The sequence below is a fragment of the Aotus nancymaae genome, unplaced genomic scaffold, assembly GCF_030222135.1.
Source record: "Aotus nancymaae isolate 86718 unplaced genomic scaffold, 86718_ANA_hifiasm-v0.15.2.pri h1tg000131l, whole genome shotgun sequence".
NCBI classification, from domain to species: Eukaryota; Metazoa; Chordata; class Mammalia; order Primates; family Aotidae; genus Aotus; species Aotus nancymaae.
This window is the reverse complement of record NW_026988546.1, coordinates 1403152-1417615: the sequence shown is the minus strand read 5'-3', so window position 1 is coordinate 1417615 and position 14464 is coordinate 1403152. Positions and strand designations below refer to the sequence as shown.

Here is a 14464-nt window from a genome sequence, read left to right as displayed (position 1 = left end):
GGCGGGCCCCAGGGTCGGACTAGGCTGCGTCGGGCAGTAAACAAGCTGCGGCCAGGGGCAGGCCAGGGGCATGGAGGTTTGGGCTTTGGGCTTTGGGTCCCGGGCGTGGGGCTTTGGGCCCCGCCGGGTCCTGCCGCAGCTGGCGATGCGCAGGGTGGCGGTGGCCCGGAGGACACAGGGCGGCGGGTAGGGCCTCCCAAGCCTGGCAGTCCTTGGCCTGCGCGGGGCGCCCGGAATCCCACTCCTCCCGAGGCCGCCCCCCGCGCCGGGAGGTGAGGCCAGTGTTCTGGGAAGTCCCCGGCTCGGGAACGGAGTGGCCGCTCGGGTGAACCTCGGGTCCTGGCGCATCTGAAGTTGCAGACCAGACAGAGACTTAAATGTACAAGAGATGTGCGTTTTCTTGGGAAAGGCCTCCAGGTACCAGAAAGGTTTTTAACTTGCCTACCTACGTGGCTAAGAGAGCTGAAATAAGAACCAGTGACTGAGCGCCGGGAGGTTAAGGTTTATGGAAGATGTTCATCGCGCCGCACCCTACTAGAGGTCTGGGGACATGGGACAGTCCCCGCGTTCCCGCCGCGCACTCCGTGATAAATACGCAGACACACAAAATCACTACCGCCTTGGATCTGGACAGCTACCTCAGTTATTAATCGCTTACAGGAGAAGAGTGGAGCTCAGAAAGACTCAGCATGGGTTCTGGGTTCCCGTGCGACCGGCCTAACACCCGGGTCAGCATCCCAGCCACACAAGGAGGCGGCAGTTCTGTCAGAGATTAGTTTGGTGATTCCACTTCTCACAGCTCACCGCTGGGAGAATGATTCCTCAGGACTAACAAGATCTATTCGAGAGGATCCTCACTGTTGAAGCGATTTTAGAAGACAGTATGGTCTGTTGACAATATGAATGTTCTTTACCCACTAGATATGATCTCTGTGTGATTGAAAGGAAATAGACCAATTGCTAACAAAACTTCTCTATAGGTGTTCAGGTTCAGTGATTTTTGTATTTTTCTCTCTATATATATTTTTTAATTTCCTAGCACAAGAAGACTTTGACTTACTGCACATGGCATTTTAAATGACCTTTATAAGGATTCTATTGAAACAATTTGCTGTGTCATGAAAATAACAGTTAAAAAAAAGTATACACATTGTGGCTACTAGTAAAACGTGTTTGTGTGAAAGGTAATGTGCAAAAAAAAAGAGTAAGCTGGTGGTGAATGACCAAAGGAAAAAGGCATTGTAAAAAACTTTTTAAAAGATGGTAATGTGTTTCTTCTGCATTGTAAACTCAGAGCTGTGACTAGGCCAATGGCATCTCGGTGCAGATGATGTTCTGTGCCCTTTCAGTTTACCTTACTTTTGCAGATTGCATACTAAGCCTACAGCAGAAGCAATAAAGACATTATGGGCCTTTCCACTGGATCATCATGCCTCCTTTATAGAAAAAAAAAGTGCAAACATTACAATTGATTCAGCTCCTTTAGTTCTCACTTCTGTCTCCAAGTCAAGATAAAATGCTGACATTGAAATAGAATGGATGACATGCTTGAAATGAGTCCTGTGCCTGAAAAGTCCTTCACTAGCAAAGAACAGTTCCAGAGGAAAGCCAGGAAAATTTCCCCATGGATTTAAAGACAGGGCCCTCACCTTTGACATGTTACTTTTTCCTTGTCTCAGCCTTCCTTGGAAAACAACCTATAACCAACTTTCTGGGAGTAAAGCTTCAGGTGAAAGAACAATTGGCTCAAACTTGGAAAACATAAGTGGTCATTTAAATTGTCAGTACCCAAAGATACTGACAAAAAACCCAGTATGGGACATGCAGAGCTGCTCCTGGAGTGGTTTTCCATTTGCAGTAGAGGCCTCAACGGTCCTTTGCCAGCTTCTCCTGTGGCTGTGCCATTGTTTATTCCACCCCTGGTTAGCAACAGTGGAGACACAGCCACTTAACCTTCAGGCCATCGTTGGTCCTCCCTGGGCCATTTTCCTTACTGGTCTTTCGGATCAAGACATTTCCATGTTAGAGCTAAATATTTATTCTTGAGTTTTAAACCCATTGGCTAATTCCTGCTTCTCTCTCAAGCCTTAGCTCATATGCTATTCCCTCCAAGTGGTCTTCCTTGACCCTCTTGACTACGGAGCTATGGCTCTCCCCACGTCATCCAGGTACATCCCCTATTGTAGCATATTCATTTATTCATTCAACAAGTATTTCCTGCATTGAGTCCCTGCAGTGTACCGGGTACTGTTCTAGTGTTGGGACTGTAATGGGAATAAAATTAAGTCCCTCCCCTTGTGGGGCTAGATTCTAGTGCAAGGACAACAAAAAATACTCAAGTATATATATATATATATATATTTTTTTTTTTTTAACTATTTTAAATGTCTTTAAATGCCTCTTTGGCTAACATTTGGAAGATCATTATTTAGTCCTACAACTGACGCATTGTTCCACTTTCCCATCATTTTGTTTGCAAACCACTAAAAGTCTTATTTCCTCATCTTTTTGACACATACCAAAATGGACCCTATGCTGTAATCACATAGGATAATGTTGCGAAGTATGAATATCTAAATTGTTTTTTAAAGATATTATTTTTTTCCTTCTGTTTTCAAATCATTTCTGACAGTTTCTAAAGACATGGTCACAGCTGCCTGAAGCATGTCTTCTTCACTCATGGCGTCACCTAGATCACTCCCAAGAGCTCCTGAACTGGTGGTTGGCCTTTCACATGGATGTGAACTCTGTCCTGATGGGTTCCCCTGCTGCTGCTGCTGCTGCTGCTGCTGCTGCTGTTGCTGTTTTTCAAAGTAGGCTTCTCATCTCTTCCGAAGCTCTTCTAAAGTAAGATTTGTACCTGATGTCTGTGGAATATCTTGAGATATATTTCTGGAACTACCTTGCATACTTAGCTGAATAGCCCTGCGGAGATCTGCTTCCTCATCTTCCATGTCAATTTCTTGGCGGCTTAGTGCCAGAGCCCTCTGCAAATCCTCCTCGTCTTCATCTAACATTCCTGAGCCATCATTTGCTTCTAACACTCGTTCCAGGTCTGTTTTATGGACTCTTTGCTCTTTTAGTTGTGCTAATTCTTCTCCAATAAGTTTTGGTCAATGCATTTGTTGGACCCTAATCATCTGCAGAAGTTGGTCAGCTTCACAATCTGGCAGGTCACCCTTAACAACAAATACAGAATAACCTTCCTGTTGTAACTGAGCCAAGAAAAGTGCAAGGTATGTATCTGATATTAATTCTGGACCCGTCAAGAGAGAATTCAAGTTAAACCACTGTTTTCCTAATTTTCTAACTGTAAACCAGTGTTCCTTATAATTGCATATAAATGATCTTTCATTTATAGGATCGATCCTGAGCCTCTGATACTCGGGACTGTTGAACAGGATTAGTTCTAAACTCCAAACTTTCTTTTTTTTTTTTTTTTTTTTTTTTGGCTGAGCACAGGGGACTTTATTGATGGTACATGACAAGGTGGGGCTCCCTAGGCCCCTCCCTCTTCAAGGGGTCTGCATGGAAACTGTGAGGAGGAACAATTCAGTGTGGTGGGGGACTCAGTGTGGTAGGGACTCCCCAGCAGTGAGGGCCTCTCTTCCTCTCGTGCTCTCGCTGGGGCTGGTGGTCCAGGGGTCTTACTCCTTGGAGGCCATGTGGGACATGAGGTCCACCACCCTGTTGCTGTAGCCAAATTCATTGTCATACCAGGAAATGAGCTTGACGAATTGGTCGTTGAGGGCAATGCCAGCCCCAGCATCGAAGGTGGAAGAATGGGTGTCACTGTTGAAGTCAGAGGACACCACCTGGTGTTCAGTGTAGCCCAGGATGCCCTTGAGGGGACCCTCTGACGCCTGCTTCACCACCTTCTTGATGTCATCATATTTGGCAGGTTTTTCCAGACGGCAGGTCAGGTCCACCACTGACACGTTGGCAGTGGGGACACGGAAGGCCATGCCAGTGAGCTTCCCGTTCAGCTCAGGGATGACCTTGCCCACAGCCTTGGCAGCGCCAGTAGAGGCAGGGATGATGTTCTGGAGAGCCCCACGGCCATCACGCCACAGTTTACCGGAGGGGCCATCCACGGTCTTCTGGGTGGCAGTGATGACGTGGACAGTGGTCATGAGTCCTTCCACGATACCAAAGTTGTCATGGATGACCTTGGCCAGGGGCGCTAAGCAGTTGGTGGTGCAGGAGGCATTGCTGACTATCTTGAGGCTGTTGTCATACTTCTCATGGTTCACGCCCATCACGAACATGGGGGCATCAGCAGAGGGGGCAGAGATGATGACCCTTTTGGCTCCCCCCTGCAAGTGAGCCCCAGCCTTCTCCATGGTGGTGAAGACGCCAGTGGACTCCACCACGTACTCAGCGCCAGCATCGCCCCACTTGATTTTGGAGGGATCTCGCTCCTGGAAGATGGTGATGGGATTTCCATTGATGACAAGCTTCCCGTTCTCAGCCTTGACAGTGCCATGGAATTTGCCATGGGTGGAATCATACTGGAACATGTAGACCATGTAGTTGAGGTCAATGAAGGGATCATTGATGGCGACAATATCCACTTTACCAGAGTTAAAAGCAGCCCTGGTGACCAGGCGGCCAATACGACCAAATCCGTTGACTCCGACCTTCACCTTCCCCATGGTGTCTCAGGGATGTGGCTGGCGATGAGAGGCAAGCGACGGCTATCTGTGGAACCGGAGGAGCAGAGAGCAACTCCAAACTTTCAAGGCATTGCTTATAACCTGAATAGAGAAGAAACCACTGTCATCCATATTTCCAGAAGGCTGTTGTAAAAATGTGCAATAATCTTCACTAGTAACTCCTCCTTCTGCCATTCTCATCCTTTCTTCCTCATCCAGCTGATGTGCAATTGAGGATAATTCCACAGGGCTAAAATATTCTCCTTGCAATAAATTATTCAAGCAATGTTGAGCACAAAGTGAGCCTTCTTGTTTCTCGTGGAAGATGGCCTCCATGTTTATTTGTCTCAAGTCTATATTTTAATACCTGGTAGTAAGTGCTATAGTGGGAAAAAGGCAGGATAAAAAGACAGATGCTGGGGCGATGCTGACTGAGATGGGCTAATCAGGGAAGGCTTCTCGAGGAGATGGGATTTGAACTGAGGCTTAAATAAGGGGTGAGTCTCATCAAGACTTAGGAGATGTGTCCAAGGTAGGGATACAGCAAGTCAAAAAGCTGTGACTGTCCCTTCTAGGGTCAGAGGAAGGTTCTTCACTAAATTCAGAGGGGTTGTAGTACCTGGAATGCAATAGGTGCTTAAGTGTGTGGAACCGGTGAAGATAATTTATAGATCTTGCCCTATACACAAACTTTTGCATGTGTACCTCTTTTATCTGAAATATCTTCTTTTCTGTGTTGTCTACCCATATGCCTCCCTTTCTTCAAGCATGCCCCCAGTTTGTCTACTACATTAACCTTTGCATGCTTGGAGTCCCTGGCCTCAGTACATTCCATTGCACAAGTGAGCCCGCAGCACCTAGACAGCACCATAGAGTTCCCTGCAGAGCTGCAACTTCGAAAGTGGGTGTAGTGAGTAACTCAGGTTCTTCAGGGGATGAACACTCCCAACTTTGAAACCACAACCAGCCTGTAGGTGTGGACGAAAAGGCAGCTGCATGTTATAAAACAATATACTTATACTTTTGGTTCAAGCTTCTCTCAGTCCCGTGGGTAGGGAGGAGGGGCAATTTGCTGAAGTTCACTGCCCTTCCAGTACTCATAAGCCAAGGAGCCTATGGGATCTGTTTCACAGGACTCATGGTTATGGCAGCTGAGCACATCTGTCCTGTATGTCTGCCAGCAGCCACAACCCTCTTACTCCCGTGAGAACAGCCTTGACTATATTTTAGAAATTCCATTTCTGATTGCATTTCACTGCTGAATTGTCTTACAGTCCTTCTTTGCCCCTTACCCCATCACAAGAGCCAGCCTGCCACAGCCACTTTTATCTCGACAACATACTTAATACTGACAGAATTCAAACAGGCAAGTTGTAGACTCACCAGGATTTATACATACTTCATTTTTTATTACCAATCAAAAATAAATTCCATATATCGCTTAGCAAATATTATCATTGTTTTGTGACAAAAGACACAAGAGTCATAACAACAAAACTCCCCGAGAGTCAAACTCATAACGCCAAAATAAATCACAAAAATATACAAATTAAAATCTTATGCAAAATAAATACGGCAGCTGTGACCTGCCTACCCATTTGGATGGCATTTGCAAAGGTCTCCCTTACACAGAAGACATGTCGGGTGGGCCAGTTCCAGGGTATGGCTCATCCCAGGAACCAGAGGTTGAAATAGGAAGTGAAAAATTGCACTGGGAAGAGGAAGTCATCAGACCAACAATATTTGGAAATAATGATGATCCTCTGTGAGAAGGGATTATCAGTGGGCCAGGGAAGAGGAGTAGTACCAGCCAGTTGGTGGTAACCATGTGCACAGAGGTCAGGTGGAGGTGTGTGTGCACCTGCCCCTTTTGCTTCACATACCCCCACCAATGTCTTTTGCTCCACCTGGTAGCCAGGGCTGTCAGGAATACAGCTCTGCTGGCTTCCTAAAGGATTTGGGAGCAAGCTGCTCCTGTAGAAGACTAAGAGCTTTCCCCTAATAAGGAACAAAGGTCTGTGTCTTTTTTCCTTACAGTTGAGAACCCATGGGTGTCATCACCTTCTCTCCCGGCTTCCAGGAGACAGTTCTATGGCTAGGAGACCTCAGACTGGCCAGGGGTAGGCATACTTGGTACAAGACAATCCCTGGTCCTAAGAGTTAGGATTCTCTAGGCACCTGGAGAGCAGGGCACTTGGGGTGAGGAAAGGAGTGAATAAATAATACTCAGGCGGAAGGCCTGCAGAGTCTCACCCGCCTGGCTCTTGGGCCCCAGCTCCTACTGCACCCAGTGGAAGGGCCGACGTGGACCTTGGTCCCACAGCCTCTCCAACTCTGGGAAGCCTGGAGCTCTGCAGCAGCGCCTGATTCAGCCCCAGGGAAGAGGTGCCGGGGCAGGAATTCACATGGGGCAGAACTCTTGGTACAGTACTACTAAATTCAGCAAGGGCAGGACAACCTCTCACGCTAGGATCACAGGTGTGAGAAAGCGGGGCTACCAGGTGCATGCCTTCAGGAGGAGCCCTCCTCTCCGGAGGTTCCATAAGTGGGTGGACAAGGCCAGGTAAGCCTTGCCGGCCGCAGATGAAAGGGCATAAAGAACCTGCTTCGGTGGCTTCCAACATGACCTCTTGTCCCCGCCCCCAAGAGGGATCGGGGCTTGGGGATTCAAAAGGAGTCTGGGAAAAAGGCATCAGTCAACAAGTGAGCCTTGACTCTCATTATGGGGCAGGGTGGTACTGACTGCTAGCAACGCAGATGCCGATGGCAGTTCCTCCCGGAACCAAAGGGAAGAACGCAGACAAGTCACCTTCAACATAGATGCCCTCCCGCCAAGGGGGAACTTTGGTAAAAGTGAGGTCAGGGCCTGTAGAGCAGGGGTGAACAATCCAAGGCCTGAGACCCTGCCTAACACTTGAGCCAGCCCCATCACAAACGGGCAGTTGTCCAAAGGGCCAGATGGGAGGCAGGGTGGGGATGTGTCCTCAGCCGAGTCCCGACTCACCAGGAGAGGCTGTTGGCAGAGTTCTAGGAGCTTTCTGGGTACAGTGGTTGAAAGCAGATGTGCTCCTCTCCATAGCTTGGGTTGTGTCCCTGATCACAGCTACCCAGGAGCTCTTGGCCTCAGAATCATCAGATAAGCTACAGCACAGGTGCCCAGGCAGCTGATCTCCCCATCATTTGGTTCTTTGCTTCCTGTGAAGAGCTGCCTTCCTCCCAAGAGACGAGCCTCCTCTGGCAGGTGCTGGAATACCACCTCTGGAGGAGAAGGAGGAGGCGGCAGAAGGGAGAGCTCCCTGAATTAGGGACATAAGCTGGAAGGTTATGGCTGGGAGCAGATTATGGCCGTTGCTTCCTGGGGCAAGAAACCCTTCCTCTTTTATAGTTTTTTGGAAAAAAAATTTTTTTTTTTTTAAATAAAGTTCCTTAACCCTGTCTTCCCTTCCCAAAATGATATTTAAAAAGAGGAGCGATGAGCCTAGTTTAGAAATTCTCTCAGTAAAAAACAGCCTTTGCTCATGGTAGCTGGCCCACTGCCCCACCAATCCAGGGCTGGATAGTGCTACCTCAGAGCTACTCAGAGGTCCCTGGCAGAGGCCAGATCCCCTACAGGCTGGGGGCCATCTGGATTCTCAGTCAGACAGGCTATATCTATCCGCATCCTTTCTGGACTAACAGGTTCCCTCTCTTCATGTGGGCCCACTGGGGAGGCCCCCGCAGGGTGGGCAGGGGGCCCCGGGCCCTCCTGTCAGATGGCACTCTCGTGGGAGGCTTTGTGCAGCAAGGAGTTACGCTCATTGAGAAGGGTTGTGGTCTCGTCCACCACAGGCAGCTCAGACTTCTCGGCCAAGTTCTCCATGTGGGTGGTGCACCCATCTATGGGAAACTGAGGGCTGTTCTCCATGCGGGAGGCCAGCAGCCCGTTCTGGTACTGCTGCCGAGTGATCTGTGGGAGGAAGGGATGAGTTCATGCAAAGAGAGCTGGGAGGCAGACCCTATCTCCAGGCCTGGGGATACAGGGCAAGGATTGAGGCTGTGAGTCGAGAGAGGACATAGCCAGTCAGGGTCTCTGGAAGCCCTTACAAAGAACAAGGTGTACAAACAAGAGGAAAAAGGATCTCAGGGCTGTGCGCAGTGGCTCACACCTGTAATCCTAGCACTTTGGGAGGCTGAGGTGGGCAGATCGCTTGAGCCTAGGAGTTTCAAGCCAGCTCAGGCAACACAGTGAGATCCTATCTCTATAAGAAATAAAAACAACAACAACAAAAAACCAAAGCCCTACCTGAGCGTGGTAGCTCACACCTGTAATCCCAGCTTTGGGAGGCTGAGACAGGAGGATCACCTAAGGTCAGGAGTTCAAGACCACCCTGGCCAACATGGTGAAACCCCATCTCTACTAAAAATACAAAGAAAATTAGCCAGGCATGGTGGCACATGCCTGTAATCCCAGCTACTCAGGAGGCTAAGGCAGGAGAATTGCTTGAACCTGGGGGTGGAGGTTGCTGAGCCGAGATCATGCCTTGCGCTCCAGCCTGGGGAACAAGAGCGAGACTTTGTCTCAAAAAAAAAAAAACCAGCAACAAAGCCATATGCACACCTTTAGTTCCAGCTACTCAGGAGGCTGAGGTGGGAGGATTGCTTGAGCCCAGAAGTTCAGGGCTGCAGTGGGCTATGATCACACCACTGCACTCCAGCCTGGGCGACAGAACAAGACCCTGTCTCCGGAAGAAAAAGGTACCACTGCACTCCAGTCTGGGCCCACCATACTGGGTTGGTGGATGAAAGAAGTAGCTGATTCTTGAGCAGAAGATGGCACTGCCCAGACAGGGCCATGGGGCAATTACCTTGATGTACTGCAGGTCCACGAGTGCCCGGACGCTGAAGTCGGAGATGTACTGTCCCAGGACAGAGCTGCCAAACTGGTTGCTGCTCCCTGCCAAGGTTGATGCAGTTGAGATGTCCGTGCGGTCTGGGTAACTGAGGGAGGCTGAGCGACTGAGCGGGGTCGGGTGGGCTGGGGAACGGTCTGCAGGGAGAGCAGAGGTTGTCATGCCAAAGGCCACCCTGGTGCCCACTCTCACCCTCTTGTCGGACCTCATCCCATGGAAGCCCAGGGACACCCCACCCAGGAACAGGAAATCATTCTTAAGGACAAACAGAAGCATGTAGGTCTGACTGCAGAAGGTATGACCTCATTAAAGCAATGAATTAGTTTGTTTAGAACTGTTGTGCAACAAGTATTAAAAAGTCTACGAAAACACATCAACCAAACAGAAAATAAAAACCACAGACACAGAAAGTTTATGGCTACAAAATCTCTAATTTCCCACAACAACCAATCAGTCAAGAGCAACACAATGATCATCCTAGCAGGACAGACAAACTGCCATCCTTAGGCCAGGCACGGTGTCTCACATTTGTAATCCTAGCGCTTTGGGAGGCTAAGGCAGGAGGATCACTTGAGATCAAAAGTTTGAGACCAGGCTGGTCAACATGGTGAAACCCTGTCTCTACTAAAAGTACAGAAATTAGCTGGGCATGGTAGGAAACACCTGTAATCCCAGCTACTTGGGAGGTTGAGGCAGGAAAATCACTTGAACCTGGGAGGTGGAGGATGCAGTGAGCCAAGCTTGCACCACTGCACTCCAGGATGGGCGACAGAATGAGACTCCATCTCAAAAAAAAAAAAACAAAAACCCAAGCAAACTGCCATCCTTGTCTCAATACCAGCTTATGTCAAGTGACATAAACTGCATACTTTAAATAAAAAATATGTATTGAAATGAAGAATGTATAGTTTGCACTCTCACATTGTGAATACACAACCCCTCACATAAGATGCCCTGTCACATCTTAAAATGCTCTTATGGGGGGCTGGGTGAGGTGGCTCACACCTGTAATCCTAGCACTTTGGGGAGGCAGACTGCTTGAGCCCGAGTTCAAGACCAGACTGGGCAATACAGCAAAACCCCATCTCTACAAAAAATACAAAAATTAGCCAGGCATGGTGGCTCTTGCCTGTGACCCCAGCTCCTTGGGTGGCTGAGATGGGAGGATCACCTGAGCCTGGGAGGCTAGGTTGTAATGAGCCAAGATTGGACCACTACATTGTCTCAAAAAAAAAGACAATGCTTTTATGGAGTCAAAAGTATGTTCTGCACGTAATCTACTCAGCATGAAACACAGTCCTAGTCACTTCCACCTACACCCCAGCCAGCCTGGCCTGGCAGGGGGTAGCAGGCGCTTCTCCCCTCTCATGAGGCAGAGTCGGGTGGAGGTGGTACACACCTCTTCCGGCAACTAGAGGAAGCACAGGCTGCCCTACTGGGAAATGGTAGTAACAATCTCGAATAAGGAAGGAATGCACATCTTATTTTGAAAAAGAAACTGCTTTTTTAAATGATATACATTACTGTATATCATTAACTTGTTTTTGAGAACACTTAGGAAACCATGAAATACACAAAGAAGTTAATTGTGAAGGCATGCAAGATCTTTTTAAACAAACAGGAAGCAGACTAAGCTGATTTGCTTAGTTAACTACTAAGTTACTAAGTTAGCCATTCTAATAAATTGCCAAGTGAAGAGAACAAACATACTGAATCTAGTGACTCAATGACCGATACAATTTTTAACTAAGTGAGAGTGAACTGAGTAATACTCTTTGTGCTTAAGTAAAGCTTTGATTTTTATATATAAAGCTAGCAAACTATAATCTGGCTACTCTATGATGAGGTTGTGGTATTCCCATGGAACAGGAAATATTTAGAGGATCATAAGAGGATTGTATGCAAGTATCTAATGAGTAACGCCTCTGATTAAGTTCTAGAAAAAGCAGAAATATGAGGGGTATTACTTAGTACTTCATATTAGCTATCTGAATAATGGAATGCTTTTAATTAATGCTTCCTAACATTCTAGAAACAGGACTGAATTTATTTTATTTTTAAAAGAGAAAAGGTCCAACTGTGTTACCAGGCTGGTCTCAAACTCCTGGGCTCAAGTGATCCTCCTGCCTCAGGCTCCCAAAGTGCTAGGATTACAGGAATGAGCCACCAAGCCTGGCCAAGAAACTGAATTTAAAACCAACACAAATCAGTGACATGGGCCGGGTAAGGTGGCTCACAGCTGTAATCCCAGTACTTTGAGAGACCTAGGCAGGCGGATCACCCAAGGTCAGGAGTTCAAGACCAGTCTGACCAATATGATGAAACCCTATTTCTACTAAAAATACAAAATTTGGCCGAGTGTGAAGGCTCACACCTATAATCCCAGCACTTTGGGAGGCCGAGGCGGGTGAACCATGAGGTCAGGAGTTCCAGATCAGCCTGGCCAACATGGTAAAACCCCATCTCTACTAAAGATACAAAAAATTAGCCAGGCATGGTGGTACACACCTGTAATCCCAGCTATTTGGGAGACTGAGCAGGAGAATCACTTGAACCCAGGAGGCAGAACCTGCAGTGAGCCGAGATTACACCACTGCACTCCAGTCTGGGCAACAGGGTGAGACTCCGTCTCAAAAAAAAAAAAAGCCGGGCATGGTAGTGCACGACTGTAGTCCCAGCTACTCGGGAAGCTGAGGCAGGAGAATCACTTGAACCCGGGAAGCAGAGGTTGCAGTGAGCCGAGATCACACCACTGCACTCCAGCCTGGGTGTTGCAGCAAGACTCCATCTCAAAAAGAAAAACAAAAAAACAAATTAGTGACATGATCTATTAAGATTAGAGGTCCGGCCAGGTGTAGTGACTCATCCCTATAATCCCAGTGCTTTGAGAGGCTGAGGTGGGAGGAGCCTTTGAGTTTGAGACCATCTTGGACAACACAGTGAGACTCCCATCTCTACGAGAAGTTTTTTTAAAAAAAATTAGCCCAGCATGGTGGCACCTGCTTGTAGTCCCAGCTACTTGGGAGGCTGAGGTGGGAGGATCGCTTGAGCCCAAGAAGCTGAGGCTGCAGTGAGCTATGATTGCACTATTGCTCTCCAGCCTGGGTGACAGAGAAAGAATGTATCTGTTGAAACAACCCAAAAAACAGAAGTCCTAGAAAAAATTCACCAAAATACATTTTGTCTCTGATGGATGAACTTATGATGCTTTTTAATTTTCTCAAGACTTTTCTATTTTCCGAATAAGCTACCTTACTTTTTTTTTTTTTTTTTTGAGATAGAATCTCACTTTGTCCCCAGGCCTGAGTGCAGTGGTGCGATCTCAACTCCTTGCAACCTCCACCTCCTGGGTTCAAGCAATTCTCCTGCCTCAGTCTCAGTAGCTGGGACTACAGGTGCGTGCCACCACACCTAGCTAATTTTTGTATTTTTAGTAGAGACGGGGTTTCACCATGTTGGCCAGGATGGTCTCAATCTCTTGACCTCATGATCTGCCTGCCTTGGCCTCCAAACTGCCAGGATCACAAGCGTAAGCCACTGTGCCCAGCCCAAAAAATAAATAAAACAAAAACTACAAGGTTTTGACCGGGTAATTTTATTGCTAAAAGGATATCCTAAGGACGTAACCTTAAACAAAGGAAAAGTTTTTTGCTTTTTTGCGTAAAAAAGTTTATATCATGGTATTATTTATAATAGAGACCTCCATAAATATGCATAAATATGCAAGAACTAATCAATGAGGACATACCTGCTCTATGGAACACTGTGAGACTGACCAGAAAGCTTATGGCAAATTGCCTCTGTCCTCACAGTGGATAAAAACGTCAGGATTCAAATCACGGGTGCATCACCTCCTGGCCATCCATGAAACCAGAGCAAGCAAGGAGGAGGGGAAGGAGACTGAGGTCACACTGGGGAGGTCTGAAAGGGACAGGGAGTAACTGCTTCGAAGTCACCTTTTCATCTACTTATTTATTAAACAGAGGGTCAAAATAGCAGAGCATGCCTTGGAACAGTTCAGATGGAAGAAGGCCCAGCTGTACAAATGTAAAATGGGAATCCCCAGGCTGAGGTGATGGGTGTTTAGGGCTGCTGGGGTATGAGGAGCTCAAAGATGCTGATGCTGCTCCTGAGGGGCACAGGCCACAGTTGATGAGACCAGCACCATCCTGTGCCCTCTGCAGCCTGGGTGCACGCAGGAATCCCAGCAAACCTCAAGCTGAATGAGTCTGGCCCCATTATTTCCACCAACTCCCTGGACAGGTATCAGGAACGTGACATATCCAAGGCCAGAAGCAGCATATGGCATTGGCCTTTCCTGAAAGACTTTCTGGTTGGAATGCCACATTTTCATTGTAATCAGGGAAAAAAACACCAGCAATAATAATAATTGAAGTCTAACTCAACATTTTACATCAATTCCCTCACATACTCTCCTGACAACTCTATGAAGTGGGTACATGTATTGTTCCCATTTCACAGAGGAGAAAGCAAAGACCAAGACTATTATTTAGCCAGCAGCTGTGGCGGTGGCTCTTGAATGGACAGTGTGACCCGCGGCCATGCTCCTCAGGGCCTCACAGTTGCCTACTGGGCCAGCAGCTGAACGGGAAGCTGAAGAAAGTCGGAAAGTCTTTTAGAGAAAGCTGATGAGATGACAAGTCACCCTGCCAAGGTGTGTGGGTGGCCTGGAGCAGGAAGTGCTGACCTGCTGGGGTGCATCTCCTCTCAGCTGTGGAGGGCAGCAGGCTGGCTGGTGCTCACTTGGCTGGGCCAGGAGCATCCCTCCACTCCCAGCCTATTCTCTGGGTGCATGTGTGTGTGTCTGTGAGTGTTTCTGTGTGTATGTGTCTATGGATGTGTGTTTCCATTTCTGTGTGTGGGATCTCTGTGTGGTGTCTGTGTGTGTCTATGGGTGTG

The 14464-nt window shown here is 47.8% G+C and overlaps 2 protein-coding genes and 1 pseudogene across 3 annotated transcripts in view; all 3 read right to left on the bottom strand.

Moving 5' to 3' along the window:
• Positions 1–2364: 2364 nt before the first annotated feature.
• On the bottom strand, positions 2365–3228 carry LOC105706409 (ataxin-3-like; annotated as a pseudogene).
• A 221-nt stretch (positions 3229–3449) lies between these two features.
• Positions 3450–4731, bottom strand: LOC135272723 (glyceraldehyde-3-phosphate dehydrogenase-like). Its single transcript, XM_064371310.1, has one exon. The coding sequence runs from the start codon at positions 4653–4655 to the stop codon at positions 3648–3650; it is 1008 nt and encodes a 335-aa protein (XP_064227380.1). The 5' UTR covers positions 4656–4731; the 3' UTR covers positions 3450–3647.
• A 1312-nt stretch (positions 4732–6043) lies between these two features.
• CNNM4 (cyclin and CBS domain divalent metal cation transport mediator 4) overlaps positions 6044–14464 on the bottom strand; it is a 59040-nt gene continuing 50619 nt past the window's right edge. The window contains exons 6-7 of one of the 2 annotated variants that reach the window (XM_012436801.2): positions 9500–9681; positions 6044–8601 (exon numbers count right to left, since the gene is read on the bottom strand). In XM_012436801.2, coding sequence (XP_012292224.1) covers positions 8404–8601; positions 9500–9681 — 380 coding nt within the window. In that variant the 3' untranslated portion in view covers positions 6044–8403. The remainder of the gene's footprint in view (positions 8602–9499; positions 9682–14464) is intronic. The other variant, XM_012436800.2, reaches the window with a different exon arrangement.